The sequence below is a fragment of the Mytilus galloprovincialis genome, chromosome 10 (assembly GCF_965363235.1).
Source record: "Mytilus galloprovincialis chromosome 10, xbMytGall1.hap1.1, whole genome shotgun sequence".
Classification (NCBI taxonomy): Eukaryota; Metazoa; Mollusca; class Bivalvia; order Mytilida; family Mytilidae; genus Mytilus; species Mytilus galloprovincialis.
This window is the reverse complement of record NC_134847.1, coordinates 6,072,396-6,098,246: the sequence shown is the minus strand read 5'-3', so window position 1 is coordinate 6,098,246 and position 25,851 is coordinate 6,072,396. Positions and strand designations below refer to the sequence as shown.

General features: G+C 33.4%; 2 protein-coding genes across 2 annotated transcripts; both read right to left on the bottom strand.

Moving 5' to 3' along the window:
- Positions 1-8,092: 8,092 nt before the first annotated feature.
- LOC143049726 (ras-related and estrogen-regulated growth inhibitor-like protein) lies at positions 8,093-13,743 on the bottom strand. The gene is made up of 4 exons (XM_076223417.1): positions 13,499-13,743; positions 12,863-12,919; positions 10,881-10,957; positions 8,093-8,709 (listed from the first exon to the last, which is right to left on the bottom strand). Exons 1-4 carry the CDS (start codon positions 13,545-13,547, stop codon positions 8,233-8,235), a joined length of 660 nt encoding a protein of 219 aa, XP_076079532.1. The 5' UTR covers positions 13,548-13,743; the 3' UTR covers positions 8,093-8,232.
- A 4,504-nt stretch (positions 13,744-18,247) lies between these two features.
- Positions 18,248-20,436, bottom strand: LOC143049725 (E3 ubiquitin-protein ligase TRIM45-like). The gene has a single exon (XM_076223416.1). The coding sequence runs from the start codon at positions 20,339-20,341 to the stop codon at positions 18,407-18,409; it is 1,935 nt and encodes a 644-aa protein (XP_076079531.1). The 5' UTR covers positions 20,342-20,436; the 3' UTR covers positions 18,248-18,406.
- Between the last annotated feature and the right edge of the window lie 5,415 nt (positions 20,437-25,851).

Here is a 25,851-nt window from a genome sequence, read left to right as displayed (position 1 = left end):
CAGAGACACGAACACAATTAAAAAACGATTTATTTCAAGGTGCAACGTATACCCTGCGCATTAAAAGCGAATAAGGAAAGAATAAGTAACAGGGTTTTATCCGAGCGCTGGAACGGGTAATATGCGCTAATAGGGGTATTTCATCTATAAGAACACATTATTACCACAAGAGATATGAACACAATTGAAAATCCGTTTCTTAAAGGTGCAACGTACAACAAACGTATTAAAAGCGAATAAGTAACGAATAAGTAACAGGGTATTAACCGGGCGCTGGAACGGGTACATGCACGCTAATAGGGTCATTTCATCTCTAATTACACATTGTTACCACCAGAGACATGAACACAAGTGAAAATCCTTTTCTAAAAGGTGCAACGTACAACAAACGTATTATAAGTGAATAGGTAACGAATAGGTAACGAATAGGTAACGAATAGGTAACAGGGTATTAACCGAGCGCTGGAACGGGTACATGCGCGCTAATAGGGTCATTTCATCTCTAAGAAGACATTGTTACCACCAGAGACACGAACACAATTAAAAAACGATTTATTTCAAGGTGCAACGTATACCCTGCGCATTAAAAGCGAATAAGGAACGAATAAGTAACCGGGTATTATCCGAGCGCTGGAACGGGTAATATGCGCTAATAGGGGTATTTCATCTATAAGAACACATTATTACCACAAGAGATATGAACACAATTGAAAATCCGTTTCTTAAAGGTGCAACGTACAACAAACGTATTAAAAGCGAATAAGTAACGAAAAGGTAACGAATAGGTAACAGGGTATTAACCGAGCACTGGAACAGGTACATGCACGCTAATAGGGTCATTTCATCTCTAATTACACATTGTTACCACCAGAGACATGAACACAAGTGAAAATCCTTTTCTAAAAGGTGCAACGTACAACAAACGTATTATAAGTGAATAGGTAACGAATAGGTAACGAATAGGTAACATGGTATTAACCGAGCTCTGGAACGGGTACATGCGCTCTTATAGGATCAATGTACAACAAACGTATTAAAAACGATTTATTTCAAGGTGCAACGTATACTTACCCCGCGCATTAAAAGCGAATAAGGAACGAATAAGTAACAGGGTATTATCCGAGCGCTGGAACGGGTACATACGCGCTAATAGGGATATTTCATCTATAAGAACACATTATTACCACCAGAGATATGAACACAATTGAAAATCCTTTTCTAAAAGGTGCAACGTACAACAAACGTATTAAAAGCGAATAAGTAACGAATATTTAACAGGGTATTATCCGAGCGGTGGAACGGGTACATATGCGCTTATAGAGTTATATCACCTCTAAGAACCCAAATCTACCACCAGAGATAACAAAACAATTGAAAATCATGTTTTAAAAGATGCAACGTATGATACACGTATTATAAGCGAATTATAAGCGAGTGATGGAACGAATTAAACAAGGTAATAGCATGCTCCGAAACGATGTACACCCTGCTAACATGTTTAACCCCACGACATTATGTTAGTATGTGCCTGTCCCTATACAAGAGCCTGAAATTAAGTAGTTATCGTTTGTTTTTGTGTTACATATTTGTTTTCCGTTTATTTTTTTGTATATGAAATACGGCCGTTAGTTTTGTTGTTTGAATTGTTTGAAATTGTCATATCTGGGCCTTTTATAGGTGACTACACGGTTTGGGCTATGCTCATTGTCGAAGGCCGTATATTGACCTATAGTTGATAGTTTCTGTGTCATTTTGGTCTATTGTGGATTGTTGTCTCATTGACAATCATACCACATCTTTTTTTTTATGCAAGCGCTAACACGGTGATTTCATCCCTTCGAACCAAGATCCATCTTCAAACATACGGACATAAAGCAGTTAAAAGGTAGAACGTATAAAAATCAAATAAGGAACAAATGAGTATCGAACATAAAGTAAAAGGATCGGTTGAGCACAAACACATATTAATAGGTCATAAAAAGATCATTTTACCTCAACAAATTTAGAACTATTACCAAATATAAGAGTATAAACAACAAGAAGTAATTGTAACAGGATGCTGTTACGAAGTCTCCCAAATAAAGCTCCCATAACTCGCTATTCATATGGTCCCATGTTCATTTGATTTGATTTTTTGTCCCATACAAGAATATATATGGCTCACTGGTGGGGATCTCCACCATTTACAAGTATTCAAACAGGAGGGGGTGGTGGTGATCCCCAGGGACTTTACCTACATTTCATTTTATTTGTTTTATTGTCCCCTACAAGAATATGTATGGTTTAGGGGTGGGGGTGTTGACCGTTTACAAGTTTTCAAACAAGAGGGGGTGGATGACCCCCTCAGGACTTCCTTTTTATCTCATTTTATTTGTTTTGTTGTCCCCTACAAGAACATATATGGTTTAGGGGTGGGGATCTGGACCATTTACAAGATAATAGTACATTCTCAAATTGAACGGGGTGGGGTTGACCCCAAGGAACTTCCATTTAATTTCATTTGATTAGTTTTATTGTCCCTTACAAGAATATATATAGTTTAGGGGTGGGGATGTTGACTGTTTACAAGTTTTCAAACAAGAGGGGGTGGGTGACCCCCTAGGGACTTTCCTTTTATTTTATTTCATTTTTTTTTATTGTCCTCTACAAGAATATATATGGTTTAGGGGTTGGGATCTGGACCATTTACAAGATAATAGTACATTCTCAAATTGAACGGGGTGGGGGTGACCCCCAGGAACTTCCATTTAATTTGAATTGATTAGTTTTATTGTCCCTTACAAGAATATATATAGTTTAAGGGTGGGGATGTTGACCGTTTATAAGTTTTCAAACAAGAGGGGTGGGGTGACCCCCTAGGGACTTTCCTTTTATTTCATTTCATTTGTTTTATTGTCCCCTACAAGACAATATATGGTTTAGGGGTGGGGATCTGGACCATTTACAAGATAATAGTACATTATCAAATTGAACGGGGTGGGGTGACCCCCAGGAACTTCCATTTAATTTAATTTCATTTGATTATTTTTATTGTCCCCTACAATAATATAAATGGTTTAGGGGTGGGGATCTGGACCGTTTACAAGATAATAGCACATTCTAAAATTGAACGGGTTGGGGATGACCCCCAGGGACTTCCATTTAATTTCATTTGTTTTATCGTCCTTTTCAAGAATATATATGGTTTAGGGGTGGGGATCTGAACCGTTTACAAGATAATAGTACATTCTCAAATTGAACGGGGTTGGGGTGACCCCTAGGAACTTTTATTTAATTTCATTTAATTAGTTTTATTGTCCCATACAAGAATATATATGGTTTAGGGGTGGGGATCTGGACCGTTTACAAGTTAAAAGCATATTGTCGAATTGAAAGGGGTAGGGATGACCCCCGGGGACTCCCCTATATTTCATGTGATTTGTTTTATTGTCCTTTAATCATTTATGAAGACTGCATGTATCTATCACTTACAGTTTTCAAGTTTTATTCATTTGAAAATTTTAGAAAATAAAATCCCGTAGGGTTCTATAGTAAACCCCTCCCTTCTTTCTGCCCCCCAAAATACCCCTTAATAGACCCCAATGCACAAATGAACGATTGATGGCTCGCCTAGACATATTAGTCTAACATTTTATGAAACCCTAAGTAAATCTGACAAGTAGTTTTGGAGAAATGCTGCGGACAAGTTCATTTTTAAAGTGGCGGAAGAAGAAGAGGAAGAAGAAGAGGAAGAAGAGGAAGAAGAAGAATAATAAAAATAATAAGAACTGAGCAAAAACAATAAGTCTCCAAACTTTGTTCGAATAGGTAACGAATAGGGAATAGGGAATAGGTAACGAATAGGGAATAGGGAATAGGTAACGAATAGGGAATAGGGAATAGGGAATAGGTAACGAATAGGTAACGAATAGGGAATAGGGAATAGGTAACGAATAGGGAATAGGGAATAGGTAACGAATAGGGAATAGGGAATAGGTAACCAACTTGACGTCCATAAGGATATTGCTAACTTCTTCAATTTCTTCCTAAGAAGTTCCTGACTGAAGTCAGCCTCATAATAATAAAGAAACAAGTCAGCAAGAAGAGGGACAACCACGAAATCAAGCATCTTGATAAAGGCAGTTTCAGAGAATTTTACAAAGTAGGATTTTTCTCTCCCCAAGACAAGATACTTGTATCTATGTTCACCATTCCTTTTAATGAAACAAAGTAATACCAACTCTTTCAATTTGTCTTTTAGTTTGGAATGGGGAATACTTGTGTAAAGTGTAGACAATTCAAATGTGTTAATACTATTGCTAAGAGAGTCTTATATTGACCCAGCAATATACGGTACCGTTGTTTGTAAGGACACTTATGTAGTTTAGGTATCCAATACAGTGATGGAAGATCCAGTTTTTCATCTTTGGTTTAAATTCCAAAGGAACATAGAACAGACATATGATTATCAAGGATTTCCTCTATAGTAAGTGTAGTGAGGGTATATACTGAGTTTCCATGTGAGTATCACATAAATTTAACATGAATTAAGAAAATGAGGTCAAGGTCATATACACCGAAGGAGAAATACATGTACACCTTACTAAATATAGTTGACCTATTGCTTAAATAGTTTCTAAGAAACAGACTTAACCTAAAAAAAAAATAAACATTGACCAAAGAACCATGAAAAATAGGTCAATGTCAGATGAACATACCAGGCAGACACGTACAACTGACAATCCTTCCATACATCAAATATAGTTGATCTATTACAGTTTAAGGGCTTTAAGAAAAACTAAACAAAAACAGAAAAACTTAATATTGAGCAATGAACCATGAAAAGAGGTCAAAGACAAATTAAACCTGCGATACTGACATGTACATCCATAGTAGTAAAAAAAAAAAAACTTAAAAACTTATCTTTGACCACTGAACCATAAATATGAGGTCAGGTTCGGATGCACCTGACAGTTGATATGTGCACCTTACCATCATTCCATACACCAAATACAGTAGACCTATTGCATACAGTATAAGAAAATCGGCCCAAAACACAAAAACTTAACTACAACCACTAAACCATGAAAATAAGGTCAGGGTCAGATGACACTTGCCATTTGAACATGTTCACCTTACATTACAATCTTTCATGCATACACCAAATATAATATACCTTTTGGTGATAGTATCTGAGATACGGACATGACCACCAAAACTTAGCCTTATTCACTGATCCATGAAATGAGGTCGAGGTCAAGTGAGAACTGTCTGACGGGCATGAGGACCTTGCAAGGTACGCATATATCAAATATAGTAATCCCATTACTACTAATAATAGATAAACTAACATTTCAAAACACCGCCGCCGGATCCCTATCCCTATGTCGGACGTTCTGAGACAAAAAAAACCCAGCTCGACAAAAACGATTTATGCATCTCTACTTTTCCCTAACGTGCATGATGAAGCTCCGAGTAAACTTATCAAAACTGTCACACAACAGCGATCAAAATTGTCAAATTAACATCAAAAAGCCAATCGTTGTTTCCAGAATTTTCCCACGATGTACTTTAGGCTTTTCTTATATATAGTCTAACCTATCTAAAAAAAATTAAAAGTTGTTCAGTAAAAATTCAAATATATTGATTATCTCAATGTTGAATCTTTGTATTTGTACAATAGCTTGCCAGTTTACTAGGGTACTTGGTATTTAGATACAACTCACTCTCAGCAATGACATCAGGCTTATTATTTTGCCACGGTTCGCCAGACGCTGTTTTTTCTTACTTCAAATACTCACCATTTACGCTCGATTCAAACAAATTTATAAGGTTAAAAAAATTACGAATTAAATTAATGTCATTGTAGACATAACATTCCGATTCCCCCCCCCCCCCCCCCCCCCCCCCCCCCCAAATACAGCTTAGGTAATCTATTTCTTGGACAAAAAAATCCTTATTATTTCGAACAATTCAAAGTTTCCAATACGTAATAATGTATCACTGAGGGTGCTTTCGACTCCAATCTCAAATGATTATGAATGTCAGTTTTCTTGCTGAAGGTTGTTGGTTCTCTATTAGTACTCCATGCAGCTTCATCAACTAATGAAAACCAATCGCCAAGATATCTCCACTTTAAAAAGATAAGTGCTAAAACAATCTATCGATCAATATGTACTAATATACTGGGATCATTTTTCCATCATCTCTATAGACTGTTATTTTCTCCGTTTGGGGCCTCGTGCCCGGGATTGTCGCCTCGATACAGATGCTGTCCAGTCAGGAAAACACACGAAAAGTTGACAGTTTATAATGATTCCAGACATTGTGTATTGTTATCGGGTTGTCTTTTGTAATTCTGAATTACGCGTCATAGTATTTATTTGTTTGTTTTTTTCAAATTTGGTAGGCATAAAATGAGTTGATATATACTGTGTACATAAAACGGTTAATTGACTATGGTTGAACCCATTTTAATCCATGCCAATCTTTTTAATCATTGCACAAATCCCAAAGGCCCATGAGCAAACTATCATGAGAAAAAGTAACTGTTAATAAAGTGTCGCCATTTAAAATTTCAAAATAATATAATTAAAGCTTACGGGTATTCAAACATTTGTTTTCGTCCTTGTTATTTTGCAATTTTTATTTGTTTTAAACACTAAGCAGGGGACAAAATATACAACCTAAAGTTGAATGTAAATTTAATTTTCTTATTAAATCATCTTTAACGGAAACTTGTTTGATGACATTATAAATCTGACACTTTGTATACTACAGATTCAAACATCAACTTGTATATATAGTTATATGTACAAAGGTCACGAATTCAATGACTTAAAAGTCTTTAAAGAGATTTGTAGAGAGTTTTTTTGTGTAAGATGAAACTCAATAACTTTCTTTTAGTGCCTGACCCAAATTAAGAAACTTTTCTCGTGATTGTTACTGAGATCGTCGTAGGTTGCTGTTCTCAGTTAATTTCATAATGTAATAATGTAACATAAATATAGGCTTATACAGCTTTCAAGATGAGGTCTACAGGAAAACATCTCAAAACGTCGAAATATAAGAGTCATGAAATTGTACCGCAATTTTTTTATATATTTTTTTCATTTACGAACTATGCGAACTAGCATGTTTGAAGGTACGATTATATATGGTTATATATGTAATATCAAATGAACAAACACCTAACATGATTAACACCGTCACATTCTGTATAGATATGCCTGTCCCAAGACAGGAGCCTGTAATTTAAAAGTGGTTGTCGTTTGTTGATGTGTTACACATCTGTGAGATGGAAAGCAGCAATCGCACCCCTTTCCTATTCTTATGTTTGCGTAAGGCTTATGTGTCATGAATTAATACGCCACAATCCACTGCACATTCATGAACTGTCAACACAAGGTCAATGACAATACACTGTGGCCATTTAGGTTGCAAATCGCGAGCTCTCTTGATCTCAAATTAAAAGTAGTCTGAAACAGGTGACAAAATAAGACTTGTGTAGTTGTAAGATAATACTAAGTAAGACATATTCGCATCTTTTAAAAACCATACCGACTGAATGCTAGAATAATGCATATCAAAACAAATAATTTTTTATCATGTTAAAACTTTATTGTTATTCAAACTTAAATATATAAAAACAAAAAAACAAAAAAACTCAACAAAACACGTAAATATGCGCCAGTATAAATGTGCATGGAGACCACTGTCTTCAGTACTTGCGAAAAAAAGAAATTATAAACACGTACTTACTTAAGATGGTGTGCGTATATCATGGTCAATATGAGTGACATTTTTTGTCTTGATATCAGCTCATCAAAACCTAAATTTTATACTTTATTCTTATTCTTATACAAATTCTTGATATCAGTAACTTTTTCAGAGACAAGTGACTGTGATACAAATAATTTCTCTGCAAACAAATTGGAAATAATTAAAAAAAAAAGTACATAAAATCAACTTTTGATTTGCAAATAAGAAAACAAAAAAAAGAACATATCACGGGTTTTACAGAAAAAAGAAGATGTGGTATGATTGCCAACTGTCCACAACAGACTAAAATAACACAGAAATTAACACTACCGGTAAAGGTCACTGAACGGCCTTCAAAAATGAGCAATGCCAAATCGATTGATTCGGGTTTTTTTTTTAAAGCGACTGGAAAATTAGGTAAAAACAGCCCTCGAAAGAAAAGAGAAAAACACAAGTGGCGTTAAGTTATAAAGTGATTGTACGGACGGTTATTTACGCTTTTTCAAAAATAGTTTTTGGCCCTGCCACATCACACGTAGAGCGTTTGCGATCCATTTCACTGTCCTTCTTACCAAACATTGCACCTAATTTCTTGGACACATTCACTAAAGAACTTTTACGCCTTTTCAATAAAGGCTTATTCTGTTGAATTATTTTTGTCTCTCTTAAAAGCGCTTGAAACGCAATGCTAATCGTCACAAAATCATCAGCAGCCGACACTTCATAATACTGGCAATTGTATTCTAGCGCCGCCTGGTGTCCCTCCTCGACACCAACTGTCCGCCTGTGTTCTAAATCTGTTTTATTGCCTAGCAAAAGAGCTGGACAATACACACTTGCCCTAGCTTTGTTTATAATGTCCAGGATTTTAATGGCTTGTTCAAACGAGGAGTGAACACAGATATCATATACCACAATAAAGGCATCCGTCCATGTTATCACATTATCTCCCGGTGCGATGGATGTGTTCTGAAAGATAAATATACTGATGAATAAGTTCAATCCAATCAATCTTTATAGTAATTTGTAATATAGAGGTTGCCATAATGTACGTGTTGCTGTATATGTTCATTGTTTTGTTCATTAATAAGGGTGTTAGTTTTGGAGCCTTTTATAGCTGATTATCTGGTATGGGTGTTGCTTATTGTTGAAGGCCGTACGGTAACATATACATGTAGTTGTAAACCATTGCTCTATGTCATTTGGTCTCTGATGAATAGTAAGCTTATTGGCTTATATGCCACACTTTTTTGTATATTTACAGAGGACAGTTTTGTTATCATTTAAAGCGGTGAGTTATGCCCCCAATAAACGACTGCTCGTCTTCTCCGTGACAAAACTACAACAATACATAGAAATAGTTATAACAAATCAAAGTAAAAGCTTGGTTTAAATCCTCAGTAATCTCGTTTAAGCATTAAAACGTAATTATTAGAATTGATTTGAGTGCTTCTTTTATTAGTTTTATGATCTTTTATTGGATTGTAAAAACGTTGACTATGTAAACCTTTAATAAGTACATTGTATGAAGCGCTTCCTACAAATTATGCTTCGAGTTATGCTTTTACATCTCAATAAAACTACAAAATGCATTTTATTCTTAAATAAATGTAATAATGCGATCAAATTGGCCCTGATCAGAAGCATTGTGAGATAAAAGGCTAAGATAAAAGTCTAAGATGTGCAAAAAACTTCCGGTCTACAACAAAACGGTTCTAAAAAAAGACCTGCTAAAACTGTCGATGGTCATTATTGTCTTAGGGAATTACATTTTGCTAAAACCAGTCACAAAATTTCTCAGCTGAGATGTTATTTCTGAGTATTCGTTTAAAGCAAAAACCCTAATTTTAACATAGCATCAAAAGAAGGAAACAGGTTTTCATGGGCATATGTATGGCGTTTTCTAGTATTTTGACACAGATCTTAAAATAAACAAAAATATCAGATATTTGTTTACTTGTATGTTTACAACTTTTGTCCTGTGTGTTGACAAACAATCTGTCTTGTGTTCCAATGATCTTAATTGTCCAATTTAAAGGACAAACAATCTTAATTGTCCTGTGTGTTGACAAACAATCTGTCACGTGTCCCAATGATCTTAATTGTCCAATTTAAACTTTCTGATTTCTTTCATCTGTTCGATATTGAACTAATAAATCTAATAAAGCCAGTTAATTTAAGGATAAGAATACACGTGTTGACTTAAATTGACCTTTTAGGGTCAGTGTTATGTCAGAGTTCCTCTCTGTGGGTCATTTACATTTTAATCTTTGATCAAATAAGGTCAACAAACTTCTTTGCTTTTGGGATTCAGTTAAGTTTATTGTGACATATGTCAAATTAATTGTGTTTTTAGTCACTCTCGAACATTTGGGAGGTTTGAAAAGGCACTGGTATTGCGGTTATTGGCCCTGAATTGGTATAACCGAAACGTGCGGAATATAAAGTTTTCCTGGTACCCGAACTTAACAAATTGTTTATTAAAGCCAGGAATGTGACAGGTGTTCTATTTGTTCACAACAGGTGTTATTATCCTTTCATTCGTTTGGGAAATGTTGTTGTATTCTTTTTCTGTATACTGCGACGAGATTGTCGGGTAACGAATGCAAGCCTTTTTCATCTATATATCATAATTTATTACCCCCCCCCCTCCCCCCCAAAAAAAACCAGAAAGAAAAACAAGCTGTCCTTTAAACTGTATTGTGATCGACTTCATTATTCAACGGATTTTCTTGAGCTTGGAACGATCGATATTTTAGCGCATTTAAGCTTTAATATGTGATTTGGATAAGAAAAACGACAAAGATACTGTTCGTTTGTCATTAGCTTTATCGATTGCATTAAGTGGATATGTGTCCTCATGTATTTGATATCCTTTCTTTACCATAAAAGTTTCAAATTTTGAAAACATTTTCAAATTTGAAGACATCTATGAACTGCGTTCGACAACTAAATTTAAAATGCTAGAATTCGAAAACTCTGAGCTTGTAGCAAATTAAAGTCGTGAATAATAATTTTCGAGGATTTGCTACACTTTTTGTAGCCTATTACCCAATATGAAAAGATATATAAATTGGAGATGTCCAACCTCGAAGCCACTCCTGGTCAATAATGCTAAACATGTATACTGAGTGAGATACCTTTTTAGCACATGAATCTAATATTTCTATATCTGTTACATAATCTTCTTGTTTAATGCTTGACTTGTATATCAGATCTGAAAAAGAGATGTTCATGATCAACATACATATACAAAATTCGTTATTTTTTTGCAAACTCTAACAATAAGGCAAAATGAGAATAAGATATTGTATGTTTGTTAGTTTTACACTGCCGTGCGTTTGAAAATACACCCTGCTATTAATTTCAATTTGATATGTAGTCAACAGGAATCATGGTAATGACCACTACGGCGATTTGTTTTTTTTTTGCTGTGTATCTTTTGCGGAGAAAAGGGGAAGGGGAGGGAGTATTGTACTTATCGGAGATGTTCACCTATAAGGCATTATGTTTTATATCATTTAAAATAACGACAGAAAGCAACGCAACCGTATTCCCTTCTCCTTTACAGATAAGTGTCGCTGCTGAAAGATATTCGATAAATTCACTCATTTTTCCTCAGATTTTAAATTTATGTCCTAAGGATAATACTGATAGGGAAACAATTATTCAGTTTACAATCTAGTCGGAAGGAAACTTTTGGAAAAAAAAAATAATTAAAAACACGCAAATCGTCTTCCTCACCTCTCCTTTCAAAAGTTGAACCCTACTGAAGTGTATTAAGATATTTGTTAAGCTGCAAATTAAAAGTTAAATATATTTGCATCAAGTCGTAGGAACATAAAAATCTTCACTTTAAATATTATGTTATCTTCCCTTAGGTTATATATTTTACGATCAATTACATTACTTTGTGCAATTTTAACTGTGCCGTGCACTTGTTGAGGAGATAAGAGAATAAAGAAAGATTGAAAGTGAATACAAAAAAAAAAAAAGACCGGCCGAAATAGGAGGATGATTGCACGAGATTAATTCAGAGTCGGAAACTGCCCATATAAAAGGCACAACAGAAATAAGTTTTCATTTTGCTTACACAAAAAAAAAGACCCGAGGGAAAATTTGGAGCCTCACGTTTTGAAAAATTCCGGGATCAAAAATAACTTAATATCTTTGTTATTTATTAACTGTCTTCGTTAAGTTGATAAAGTTAAAAGTTGTGAATTTCATAAGTGAATCTTTTTATCAAGTGGTATGAAATAAATCAATTTGCGCATATAAATACTTAGTGATGAAAAAATCTTGAACCTTCTTTTGTAAACATTTAATACATTTGAAGAAAGTATTTCACAATTACAACGAAAAATTTAAATGTGTTCCTATTGAGAAACGACTAGATATTTCGTTTGATATATAAAAGGGATAAAAGCTGTGAACTTTACTGTTCGCCAGCCGCTAGGCCAAATGAGGAACAAAGCTACATGCGACTGTGCATTATTTTATCATATTATTCAGATTTAAAACATGACGAGTTTATGGCAAGCCGTTTTACTATTTATTCTAACTTCAAGATATCTAATAAACTTTATAAGATATCTTATAAAAACTGGATTATATAAGATATCTTATATATAATATAAGATATCTTATATATTATATAAGATATCTTATATATTATATAAGATATCTTATATATTATATGAGATATCTTATATATTATATGAGATATCTTGAAGTTAGAATAAATAGTAAAACGGCTTGCCATACGAGTTATAATTGATGTCAGTCCAGAGTGTCACCACCCCATTATCCGCTTGCACTTCGGTACTGGCATAAGAATACGTAAAATGTTTATAATAATTTTCTGTTATAAAATAACAGAAATCTTTTAATATCAATAAGCGTATCTCCCTCATGCAATGCTTGATTCCTTTTAAGTGTCCCGGGTTGAATTAACTTTTGTTCCTTTTTTTATCAGCTATACATCATTCGTATTAAGTTTTGGATTTTCAAATATTTATACATCGAGAATTACTGAAGAGACATAATAAATTATTGAAATGTGTATCTGATGTATCAAATTCACTGCCGAATATATACTAGTTATATAATTGACAGTATTTACCCATATTAGAATTGTATTCTCCAATAAATCTTCGTGTAAGAAATCTCACTGTCACTGCTGAAAAATAAAACGTAAGTTTGAAAAAAAAATAATAATCAATTTGTGAGAAGCAGTGACAATTATATTATGACTTTTGTTACTAATATCATCATCAGCAGCAGAAGCAGAAACAGAAAAACAGAGCGAAAACAATGCAATGAACAATTTTAGAAATAACAAGAGAAAAAAAATGAAAGGTAATTATTCAGTTTGGAGAAATATGAATTAAAGTTAAGAATGACAGAATTTACAGTTTGGAATTATTTTTGTACTTTTTTCAGTTGCAAAAGAATATTGTACAATCAGTATTAATTGTATACAATGTATGCTTAATTCGTTCCTTAATATCCTTCACTTTACTTATGTTTAAGCAAATATGTATATACTTTTATATTTGTTATTTGTATTGATCTTCAGTGAATACATAATATATTTATTTGAAATTGCTAAAACATGAAAAGTTTTCTTCAAAATGTCAATTCAGCCTGAAAGCAAATCAAATCGGCGAATTTTTAGAAATGCATGGCTCGATTTTCAGATTGTTCATATTTCCTAGGCATTAGAGACGAGCAAACATGCGCAGTTAAAGTTGCTTACCGGATTTGCCAACATTTTCTGCACCCAAAACAACAACTCTCAATGACATGCTGCAACAGTCTCAAAACTCACAGAAATAAACAGTCATGATTACATATTCCAAAATACTCTTTGCAACTTTAAATTTCCAATAATAAAGACACTGAATATCGCGTATACGTTTACTTATTTAATTCAACTTCATGATAAACAAGTTTCCTAAAAAGAAAAAAAATTATCGAATTGGTTTTAAAAATCTCATTTCTGTCACTATATTTACTCTTCACAACTTTATATAAACTAACTGAGCTTTGTGACACCCACGTGGTTAATCTATCAAGGTAAAATTTGTCCATTTAAGAACTTTCAAATGTAAATAGTTACGTCTTTGGTCCCATTTGATGTATATTTCAAAATAATGAATGAAAGTAACTTGAATTCCTCAATGACATTCTGTTGAACAAAAAACCGTAAATAAACTTAAAACGTCTCAAAATGAGAGTTTTTAGATAAACGCGACGAGTTATTCTGGGGTTTACTATTTATGATCTTTGAAAACATTGTATATCCCAGTAAAAAGTTATTAGGCCACGTTCTTCGAGTTCGTCTGTTGTTAGTTCAAACATTCACTAATTCAATTAGAATAATAAATACTGTAGCGTTCTTTCATTTTGTTTTATCGTTCTCTGTATGTATGAATGAGAAATGGGGTGGAGGTGAAAATGAAAATTTAATAAAAGTCTCCTTAATTTGATCAAAAGTAGAATTTCAATCCATAAATGGGATACTTTTTTCTGAAACCATTTAATTTTACCTTTTTAAACGAGGTAAAAAAAATGTGCATTTCGAATCATTTTCACATGAAATTGAATTGAAAAGTTCGAGCGTCATAATTGTTGAAAAACGCTACAATAATTTCTGGACCTATCGGCAGTATGGATGCAAAAACAATTGTGAAATAGAAAAAGGCACATATACAACATGCAACACAACCTTGATGTTCATATAAACCCACTTTGAAGGCTATATTATTCTTCAGTTATCCAAAAATCAGTATTATTGTATAGCAATATAATATTTCCCACAGACAGTAACCAAAAGTTAGCGTGCAATAAATTCTAATATTGCACTAGTGCAATAAATCGTAAAAATTCATGACGTCATCAACGACAAAATCTTAGTTTAAACCAATTTTTGCTTTCAAATATTATATTTCTATACAATAAAAGGATTATTGCATGAATATTGGGGAATATTGTCCTCGTAGAACATATATTGCACTCGCAAGCTCGTGCAATATAAAATTCTACTCGGGACAATATTCCCCAATATTCATGCAATAACCCTATATTATTGCACAAATGAAAGGCGGAAGATACCAGAGGGTATTATCAGCTTAGTAGTCAGTACTTCGGTACTGACATGATTTAACAAACTTTACCAAAATTGTCCGTTTATAAATTTTGAAATTATTAAGAAACTAAGGTTTCAACTCCCTCATATCAGGCAAAGTTGGCTTTAGATGAATTTGGGTATTTATTTTAGGTAATTTTGACATATAGCTCTTCAACGGTTTCGGTACTTATACATCTTCGGATTTCAAATGTTTGGCTTTGACTGCGCGTTCCTGATGAAGGTAAATCCAGAAAAGCGCTTCGGACGCAAGAAATTATTCAATGTGTTGTTTTCAATTTTTTAAACTTACAAGTCAAGAATAAACTGACTTCGCCATGGCTAAAAAAGATTTAGAAAAAAGGGTATGTGTCTGTCTTAAGTCTATTGTCTGTATTTAAGTATTTTCGTTTGTTGCTGTATATAATATTTAGTGTTTGAATTGTTTCATCATTGTCATTTCGTGTTTTTGTTGTTGTTGAATTTGTTGTATGGGTTATACTCATTGCTGAAGGCCGTACGATGATCTTTAGTTGTTAAATTCTATGTCATTCGGTTTCTGATATGAAGATGTCGCATTTTCAATTTTACTACGACTTCTTATTTGTACAAAAATAATCTGCCTATTATATATAAGAAAACGAAAAATAGATGACATTTGGCGGCGTAATAAACACAAAGAATCATCTCCAAATCAACAAAACAGTAACACCAATAAAATGTAATTTCAATCTTTTATGGGAGAGGAGGCCTCTAATACTCCACATTGACACTAGATTAATACCTTTTTGTATCTTCTGAAATATCTTCCTACATTAGTTTATAATTTTTTAAGACGTTCTACTCTAGATAACTGTTAATAGAGAATATCATATCTGTCCTGAATGTTCTTGCATTTATATGTACTGTAGTTCTGTCTATAATGTTGTCATTTCAGTTTTATATTTAACATTGCCATTAAATCGCGAGGTTTGACTAACTCCAAAACCAGGCTCAACCCACCAATATTTCTTAAAATGTCCTGTACTAAGTCAGGAAAATGCGAGTAATTGTTGTTATCTTATACTAGTAGTTCATTTCTATGTGTGTTGCATTGTATTTTGTGTTTTGTTGCACTTTTGTGTTCCTGTTGTTTCGTTTTTTCCTCTTATAGTTGATTTGTTTCCCTTGGTTTTAGTGTGTAACCCGGATTTGTTTTCTCGCAATCGATTCAAGTTATGAATTTCGAACAGCGGTATACTACTGTTGTCTTTATATATGGCTTTTTTCAATATCCCATGCATGCAGTGTGTGATATTGAAAAAAAACATATAAAATAAACTTTATTATATACCCCAAGTAGTATTTTATGTGACATGATGTTATACAGATTCGGGGTTTGATTATGGATGAAAGCATTTGCAACAGTGACGATATCGATATCCTTACGGACGGCTGATACAGCACGATTGCCTTTACTGTATTTACAACTAATTTTATGATAATGCTGATTATCGCTATTTTAGGAAATTTTCCATTGATCTTGCTGACTGATAATTTCCTTTCTCAGCGGAGTCGAGTGATATGAAAAATCATCGCTAGAAACTATGGGGCACTTGGCGGTGTCATTGAAATTGACATGACAGCGTCGTCATAGGTAAAATAGCGACAAACATATTATAGTTGGTCATCTCAAGTCGATTACATTTCATTGCCGTACCGACTCAAGCGAGAAAATCAATCTCGTTGAGATGATCCGACTTCAATATTATATTAATTGAGGACAACAGAACCATTTCTTTTGCTCTTATGACACATCTTCTTATTTTTATATTGTACAATTTTTAATTGTACTGATAATGCGAAGCACTGTGTAAATCATACCATATTTCCTTATTTTGTATAATATAAAGGATTGAGGTCATTAAAGTGTGAAATATAAAGCTGAATACAAATATACTACATCATCGCCGCCCCTGTCGTCAGATTATCAGCCCTGTGAGAGAGAAAAAAAACAACAATTTATGTGGTATTTCCAAAATCGCATAATGAAGAGAACTTTTACGTTCGGTGATCTTCTTAAATGATCTATTATATTACTTTTGTAACATTTGTCTGGTAGAAACAATGTCGATGTTGGTTATAAATGTTTACATATAGACACATTAATCCGTAAGTGTAAGTTTGTAACACTCATCTACGTCATATTGAGGAATTCCGGGGTTTCCCATGACATACTAGACGGTCATTAACCAGTTGCAATCCAAATCGGACGTCCCCACTTTAGACGAGCGATCAACTTGGTGACCTAATGAATCAATCCTTCAAATATTTTAGGCAGGCAACACAATACATAAACACACACATATACACATACACGAAAAGAGAATTACAATTACGTAAATGTAGATATATATATCTTTCACGGTTAGAGACAAAACTGGACTCAAAATTGAAATTACAGACATGAAAGTACTTGCACTCAATGACAGCTTGTTAAAAGTACAATTTCAACTAACAAATGAATATTTTTTTCCAAGCTAAAAATACCGATAACTACACATCCAGTGAAGAGATGAAATTAACATGTCAAAATAAAAAGAGGACACTGTTTAGTTAGATATAATTATATTTTGGATGTAAATAAAGGCAACAGTAGTATACCGCTGTTCAAAACTCATAAATCCATTGACAAAAAACAAACTCGGGGTAACAAACCAAAACCGAGGGAAACGCATTAAATATAAGAGGAGAACAACGACACAACACTAAAATGTAACACACACAGAAACTAACCAAGCATCAGACAAAATCCCACGAGAATAACAAATATAACACTTCTTCTAACATTTTTTTTGGTTCATCAGCTTATATAAATACTCTCGTCATGTGACCATGACGTCACCAACATGTTTCATGTACTCCTTAAACAAACTTAGTTCAATAGTATAAGGAATGATTTTTTTGTTTTTTGTTTTTTGTTTTTTTCGAAATAACCTCAAACATATGGTGCACACTCTTGAACTACACGCTAGACGGGTTATTCAGTGTACATCACCTTTTTTATGTTTTTTTCCTCATAGACATACAAAATACAGTCATTCCTTCAATATTACAAATACACATCAAATCAGTACAAGACAATTTTCAGAGATATAGCAACAATGCTAATTTGAAAACCTTAATCAAAAGCAATTTATAGACGACTAGATAGATCGTGTGCGCTCTATAAACACTTGACAATTCAGAGCTTGACATACAATAATCATTAAGTATACACGTCTGTATGTTGTTATTTTTTTGTTATGTTTTGTCGTATTATTGCTGTCTCTTTGACGTTTACACCACAGCTCCATTTATTCATGATACATAGCAACTATAATTTAATGATCATATGAACCGATTTAAGATACTTTATTAAAAAAAAATATCAATTCCATTTTATTCATTTTTCATACATGTAATGGAACTTTCCACGAACTAAATGTTAGAACAAACCGGTAAGTGTTTCCTTTTGAAGCGCATCCCCAAAGTGTATCCAGTTAACGAAATGCAGCTTTATTCAATTTCACATACGTATACTGGAACTTTCCATGAATTAAATGTTAAAATAAACCGGTTAGTATTTTGTTTGAAGCGCATCACCCATGGATATCCAGTGATTGTGTTGTCTATATCTGATACAGGTATGATCTGGATAAGTTCTCCAGTAGGGGTTAGATGATGTATGTTATGTGAACCGTATCCTACTACGTATATTTTCCCTTCTTTGTCAATTTCCTGATTATACGGATTGGATAAATTACTATGGTTATACTGAAAACCTTTACCGACATCTGATTCAAAGTTAATAGTGTGTCCCCCCTTACAATAAATGTATTCACCTTTCTGGTAACTGGTGACGAATCGTGTATCTGAGCTTGTTGTTTGTATTTGTTTTATCTTAGCCCCTGTTTCAGCGTTTAACCAAGAAATGGTACCGTTTCTGGCTGTTATGTACTGATTGTCAACCAAACATAAGCCCCACAAAGGGACACTGCTATCTAATGTTTTAACTAATGTTAACGGTTTGACGTTGATTATAAATATCTTCTCTGTATTTGACGACACGGCTACAGTGCAATCATTCACCTTTGTTATATCAGTTGGGGGTTTCGAAATGTTTAATTTGTCCGTTTGTTTTCCATTTTTCTCATGATTAACCACCCTTTTCTTGTCATGGTCGGTTATAATTATATCGTCGTTGAAGAATATTCCACTGATAAAACTGCCTCTAATGTCGATTGTGAACAACACTTTTATCTTTTCAGTATGAACGTTTACAGTCTTTAAACCCAGAAAAGACGGCCTTTTTTCATTGTAATGTAGGTTACCGAAGCGAACAGTATCTGAAACAATTTCTGTAGCTTCAAACTTAACAGATATATCCCTTATTCCTTGTATAACTGTAGACAAATCCTTTTCGAACTTCGGAATTTTCCTTGAAATCTCCTCTAATTTGACGAAGCATTGTAGTTCAGATCCCTCGGATAGACATGTTTCAAATATATTCTTCCAATGATCAAACTTACTCTTCAATGTTAATAATTCTGTGGAATCCTCGCTTAGTCTAAGAAGATTTTCTTTCCTTGCACCATTTATTTCGTCTTTTATCTTATTTTCTATTTTATTTAATTTTTCGTTTATTTTTTGACGCATGTTTGCAACTTCCATTAAGACAGCAGCTATTTCTTTTTTGAAATTTGTCGTATAATGATTTCGTTTTTTTATAACTCCATCTAATTTTTTACCTGTTTCGTTTAACTTATTCATAAGTTCCTGTGCTTTTTTAGACTCTTTTACACCAGATACAGCCTTATCTATGGCAACCACTTGTTCACATTTTCTATGGTGTACAGTAGCACAAATGGTACAACATGGCTGGGTGTGATCCTTGCAGTATATTTCTATTGTCTTCTCTGGATGTTCGTCGCAAGTAACAGAAGCACAACTATTTGAAATAGGCGTTTCTTCATGCATGTCTTTGATCGGTACTATCTTGTGATTTCGCGCCATTTTGTATGATCTGTGATAGTCTTCACAAGTATCACAATATGCTTCCTCACAAACCGTACACCAAGAAATTGCCTCTTTAGACACATTTTTACCGCTACAAGTATCACAAAGTTTTTCGGTTTTCTTCATTGCTTTCCTATCCATCATCGAAACGACAAAATAATTACCCGGCAAAGATCTAGCCCATGTCTCAGGATTCTTCAAATTGTCTCCCATAGGAATAAAGCGACGACATACCGGGCATTTGAATCCCTTTAAGTTGTTTCCTTTCGCCTTTGAAACAATATATGAACTTATACAAGTCTCACAAAACGTATGAAGGCACGGTAAATACTTTGGTTGTTTAAATATTTCAAAACATATACTACACGTCAATAAATCGACAAAATCTCCTTTTATGTGTTCAGCTTCTTCCCCCACGTTTAACGATGTCGCCATTTTATCATCATACAAACATTTATAAAATTTCCTTGTTCAAAGAATTTCAACTGATAAATATCTAAATACTTGCATACTAGTTTTAGTGTACGGATGTTGGTACTTTGTCGAACACTTTATTTATAACAAAAGTATATATCATAATTTTAACGGTGACGTGTTCGTTTGTGTTCTTTGCATTTTCTTCCGGGGTCAATGTTTGGCTGGCTAGTCAACGATGTCAAAATTTAGAGTTTTGTAAATTGAAAAGTTATTAAGAAATTATCCTCAAATATTAATTTAAAAGAATACTTCTTGTCCTCCTACGAGTTCTGTACGGTATACCAACAGCAATTGTCCTGAAAGAATAAGTAAAAGTTGTCAAAAAGAGAGGCGAAAGATGTTAAGTATTGCGTTCGGTCCGTGAAAGATCTGATATCGTATTATGAATGCTATCAAATTGAATTTACTTTAAACTCAGCTTAAAAAATGATGGTATAATCAACAGCAAATCAAAGGAAAAACAGTATATGTCTGTCAATGTTATTATAATTCCTCAATAACACTGCACAATTACACAAAAAATGCAGAATATTATCATTAGAAAACACACAATCATGTGTGAATTATTGATGGAAAAGCACGTTTTATTTTAGTCAGATTTTACTATACCACGAGTCATTGAAAATTAAATTACTAGTTGATCAGGTAGTGTAGAATGTGTTATCGTATTCCTCTAGAAAATGATCAGATTATTTAAGAAAAAGTTTTTTTGTTAATATTTAAAGAGGATTTATCGTGAAAGATCACAATATTAAATATCTTTAACCAATGGATAATTTTTTTAATTGGACAAAACTATTGTCCTCAAATCTAAGCTAAAGCATCGGAGGAAAATGAGGCAGAAAAATATACAATGATTTCACAACCAGAGTTTTCCTTAATTGATTGGTGACCACTTACCTTACTATAGTTTGAACGGACAATTATATATTGTTTTTGTAGCATTTCATTGTTTCTGTTGTTTTCTTCTTATAGCTGATGTGTTTACCTCGGTTTTGGTTTGTGACCCGGATTTGTCTTCGCTTAATCTATCTATGACTATCGAACAGTGGTATACCACTGTTGCTTTTATATACATCAATTACCAAAGAGAAGTTTAAAAACAAAAGTTTAGCTACTAATTGCAATAGTGGCATGTGTCTTAACAACCAGAGGTTACACCATACTCGACCTTTCGCCATTTGATAATCTCATCATAGAAAATCAGGTCTTAATATTGTGTACTCTTGTCATGCGTTTCGTGTACACAAGACTCACAAAAGAGGGTCGAAAGATACAAGAGGGACATTCAAAGTCATTGATAGAGAATAAACTGACAAAGCCATGGCTAAAAAAGAAAAAGACAAACAACAGTACACAAGACACAACTTAGAAAACTAAATACTAAGCAACACAAACTCCACCAAAAACTGGGGTGATGTTAGGTGTTCCGGAAGGGTATGCAGAACCTGCTTCACATGTGGCACCCGCGATGTTGCTCATTTTGGTTGACCGTTATGGCATTACCGTTTCAAAATGATATCGGATATGTTCCTTACGTCGTAACTACAATTCCCTGTCCTTTCATGAATGTTACCTACCGAATTATACTATTTACCGGATATGTTATAACATAAGCAACATGAAGGGTACCACATGTGGAACAGGGTCTGCTTACCCTTCCGGAGCACCTGAGATCACTCCCAGTTTTTGGTGGGGTTCGTGTTGTTTATTCTTTAGTTTTCTATGTTTTGTCATGTGTACTATTGTTTGGTCTGTTTTTCCTTTTTATTTTTAGCCATGGCGTTGTCAGTTTATTTTCGATTTATGAGTTTGACTGTCCCTCTGGTATCTTTCGTCCCTCTTTTATTACAAACAAGGTAAACAGTTTAACTCGGTAGGTCCGTTAGTGAAAAGGGAACGATATTTTTGTTTCGACATAAGGAAAATATTCGATATCATCTGTGAAACAGATATTCCATAACGGTCAATTATATCATCTCTTCTTTGTAAATTTTGTCTTCAACCGACCTTATTTATAATTTCTAGATGTAAGTCAAGATATGAGGCCGATTTAATTTTATCTGGTTTATCCTTTATCTCTAGTTCGATGGAATAGATGCAATCAACATAGTTACACATTTTGAATTATTTAGTGAGAGAACATCATGCATATATGAAGGAAAGTAAAGATCAAGGATATTGCTAACTTTATGTGTCCCTCAAAGGTCCCAGTATGACGTCAGCCTCATTAGAATAAAGGAACAAGTCGGTAAGAAAAGGGACACAGTTGGTACTCATGGGAATGACGAGAGTTTGTTGAAAAACACGTCCTCCAAACGTAACAAATATGTTGCCAATCAAGAAATCAAGCATCTTGATAATGTAAGTTTCACTGATTTTTTTGTTTGAATAATAGTAAATTGTATGTCTTTTTTATTATGTTAATTTAACTGGGACAAATTTCCTTTAATTTCGTTCGCATAAATACTAACGTGTATACTCTAAATATATATATTAAACTATGACCCGCCATAACCTTATTCCCTAATAAAAGTCATTTCACATGTTTTAGCCATTTATTCAATTATATCAATAACATAGTGTCGCCATAGTAACGCTGCTGAGTAAGTCCATCATGACATGATCTCTCACGATCTTGTTCACTGTAATAAAAAATCAGATCTTGATCTTTCACATTGTACAGTTGATATGCCGAGAAAAGGAGTTAATAGTTATCAAAAGTACCAGGATTATAATTTTATACGCTAGACGCGCGTTTCGTCTACATAAGACTCATCAGTGACGCTCAGATCAAAAAAGTTAAAAAGCCAAACAAATACAAAGTTAAACAACAAGGCTATAGTGATTTAACTCTTATAAAGTCCCTGTCACATGGTAATCATTTATTATGCATGTACATAGACATGTGTCAAGGTTTGCCTATGTGTGTGTTGAACAAAAGTAATGATTAAAGTGCTTTATAAAAAAGATGTGTATGCGTTCTGGATATATATTTTGTTTATCTTGATAACAATAAACTGTCTGATATTCGTATACGAATGCAAACCATACGAATGTCTCACATGTCTCACTGGCAATCATACCACATCTTCTTGTTTGTATATGTCAAAAGAATATTTTATTAATACCATAATTTTGAAATATAAAGTAATAAAATTGAGAATGGAAATGGGGAATGTGTCAAAGAGACAACAACCCGACCAAATAAAAAACAACAGCAGAGGGTCACCAACCTCAATGTAGCGAGAAATTCCCCCACCCGGAGGCGTCCTTCAGCTGGCCCCTAAACAAATATATACTAGTCCAGTGATAATGAACGCCATACTAATTTCCAAATTGTACACAAGAAACTAAAATTAAAATAATACAAGACTAACAAAGGCCAGAGGCTTATATCTGTTTTAATTTAATTTCAACGGAATATATCAACTTTTACTATCTTGTTTTATCATAAGTTTCAACTTGTAAAGTATCCAATATATACATTTGATGCACCTTTTTCTTTTTATTATATGTATTTGTAAAAATCGGTATTTTTAAACAAAACTCTTTTTGTATCGCTATTAAAATGTACAAGTACTACCATTAGGCTAATGGATATATTTCTCTCTATCTATCTATCTGCGGTACAGACGAAATGCACACTTGCTACATGTTTATACTCTGTTTGTCCAAAGTCTCGTTAGTGGTTGTATTGTACTATCATTGTTCTGAAGAAATTTTGGCAGGTGACAGACCTTTCTTTGGTTGTTACTTTGTTTCTGCTAGATGTATTATGGACTAAGAACGAATAAGAGTTTTGTTTCATGTATTTGATTTTGATGTTATATTTGTTATTCTCGTGGGATTTTGTCTGATGCTTAGTCCGTTTCTGTGTGTGTTACATTGTAGTGTTGTGTCGTTGTTCTCCTCTTATATTTATGCGTTTCCCTCAGTTTTAGTTTGTTACCCCGATTTTGTTTTTTGTCCATGGATTTATGAGTTTGAACAGCGGTATACTACTGTTGCCTTTATTTGTTATTGTGCTGATACCTATTTTTGAAGACTATATGTTTTGGGATTATTTTTGTCTCTCGTTTGGTTGGTGTATCATTGAAGTGTATGCCGTCCACATCACCAATTCATTCATAATACACCTTAACTCAATGTCATTGTTTTGAATCGATTTCTGATATTTTATTTCATTACAATAGAAATATTAATAACTTATGGATTAGTTTATTAGTTGTAGTTCATTTAATTTCGCATACGTATACTGGAACATTCGAACAATGAAATTTTAACAAAAAACGGTTAGTATTTCGTTTAAAGCGCCTAACCGAATGACCTCTAGTAATTGAATTGTCGATATCTGATTAAGGAATGATACGGATAAGTTGCCCAACACAATCACTTTTGAAACAATATCAGTACTTACGCAAGGCTAAAAAAAAACGTATAAAGGCACGTTAAATAAAAATTTTGGTAGTTAAAATGTTTAGACAAACAGTAAAAGTCAAGAGGAATAGCCAAAGTCGTCTTTTATAGAATCATCATTTATAGTCTATCATTGGTAAAGTTTATTCAGACTTTTTATAGAGTAATCTTTTATAGAATCATCATTTATAGTCTATCTTAGGTAAAGTTTATTCAGATTTTTTATAATGTAATCTTTTATAGAGCCATCTTTTATAGTCTATCTTGGGTAAAGTTTATTCAGACTTTTTATAGAGTGATCTTTTATAGAATCATCTTTTATCGTCTATAATTGGTAAAGAAAATACAATGCATAGTAGAGCGAAATTGACAAGGACCCTTTTCAAAATTTTCTAAGACGTTTCTTAGCTTTTGTACTTTCAAAATCAAATACTTTATTAGATAAACAGAATTGTTGAAGGAAATGTTTTGTGGTTTTCATAACGAGTTAGTTAAAGACTTTTCACTAAGGGGAGACAAGTACTCTTGATAAAAATGTTCTGTTTTAGAACACAAGCAAGCTTTAAGAAAAAGGACACAAGGTACCGAGCCAGATGTATTAGTAGTTACTGGTAATATTTGAAAGCTAGTTCAAACTCTGATTTCAACTTATAAATGAACCATGTTTCCACGACTTCAAAGGGGTGCCACTCGGAACTTTTTGTTTAAAAGCGTCAAAATTATTAAAAATAAGATCAATGTTAGAAGGATAAATACAATTTTAAAATATCTAAATAAAATGTGGAATATATAACCTGAAAAAAATTAAGTGTATTTAAAGAGTAAACTACAAAGTACTTCATCAGGATATATTTGCGTAACTCATTAACTCTTTAGACTCTAGATAAGTGAAACGTTGGCAAAGTTAAAGACTATAAGAGAGGGACGAAAGATACCAGAGGGACAGGCAAACTCATAAATCGAAAATGGCCACTTGTATTTTTGTTCATCTGATGAGTTAAGCCGTTTTCAATTGATTTTTATAGTTCGTTCTTATATTGTACTGTTAT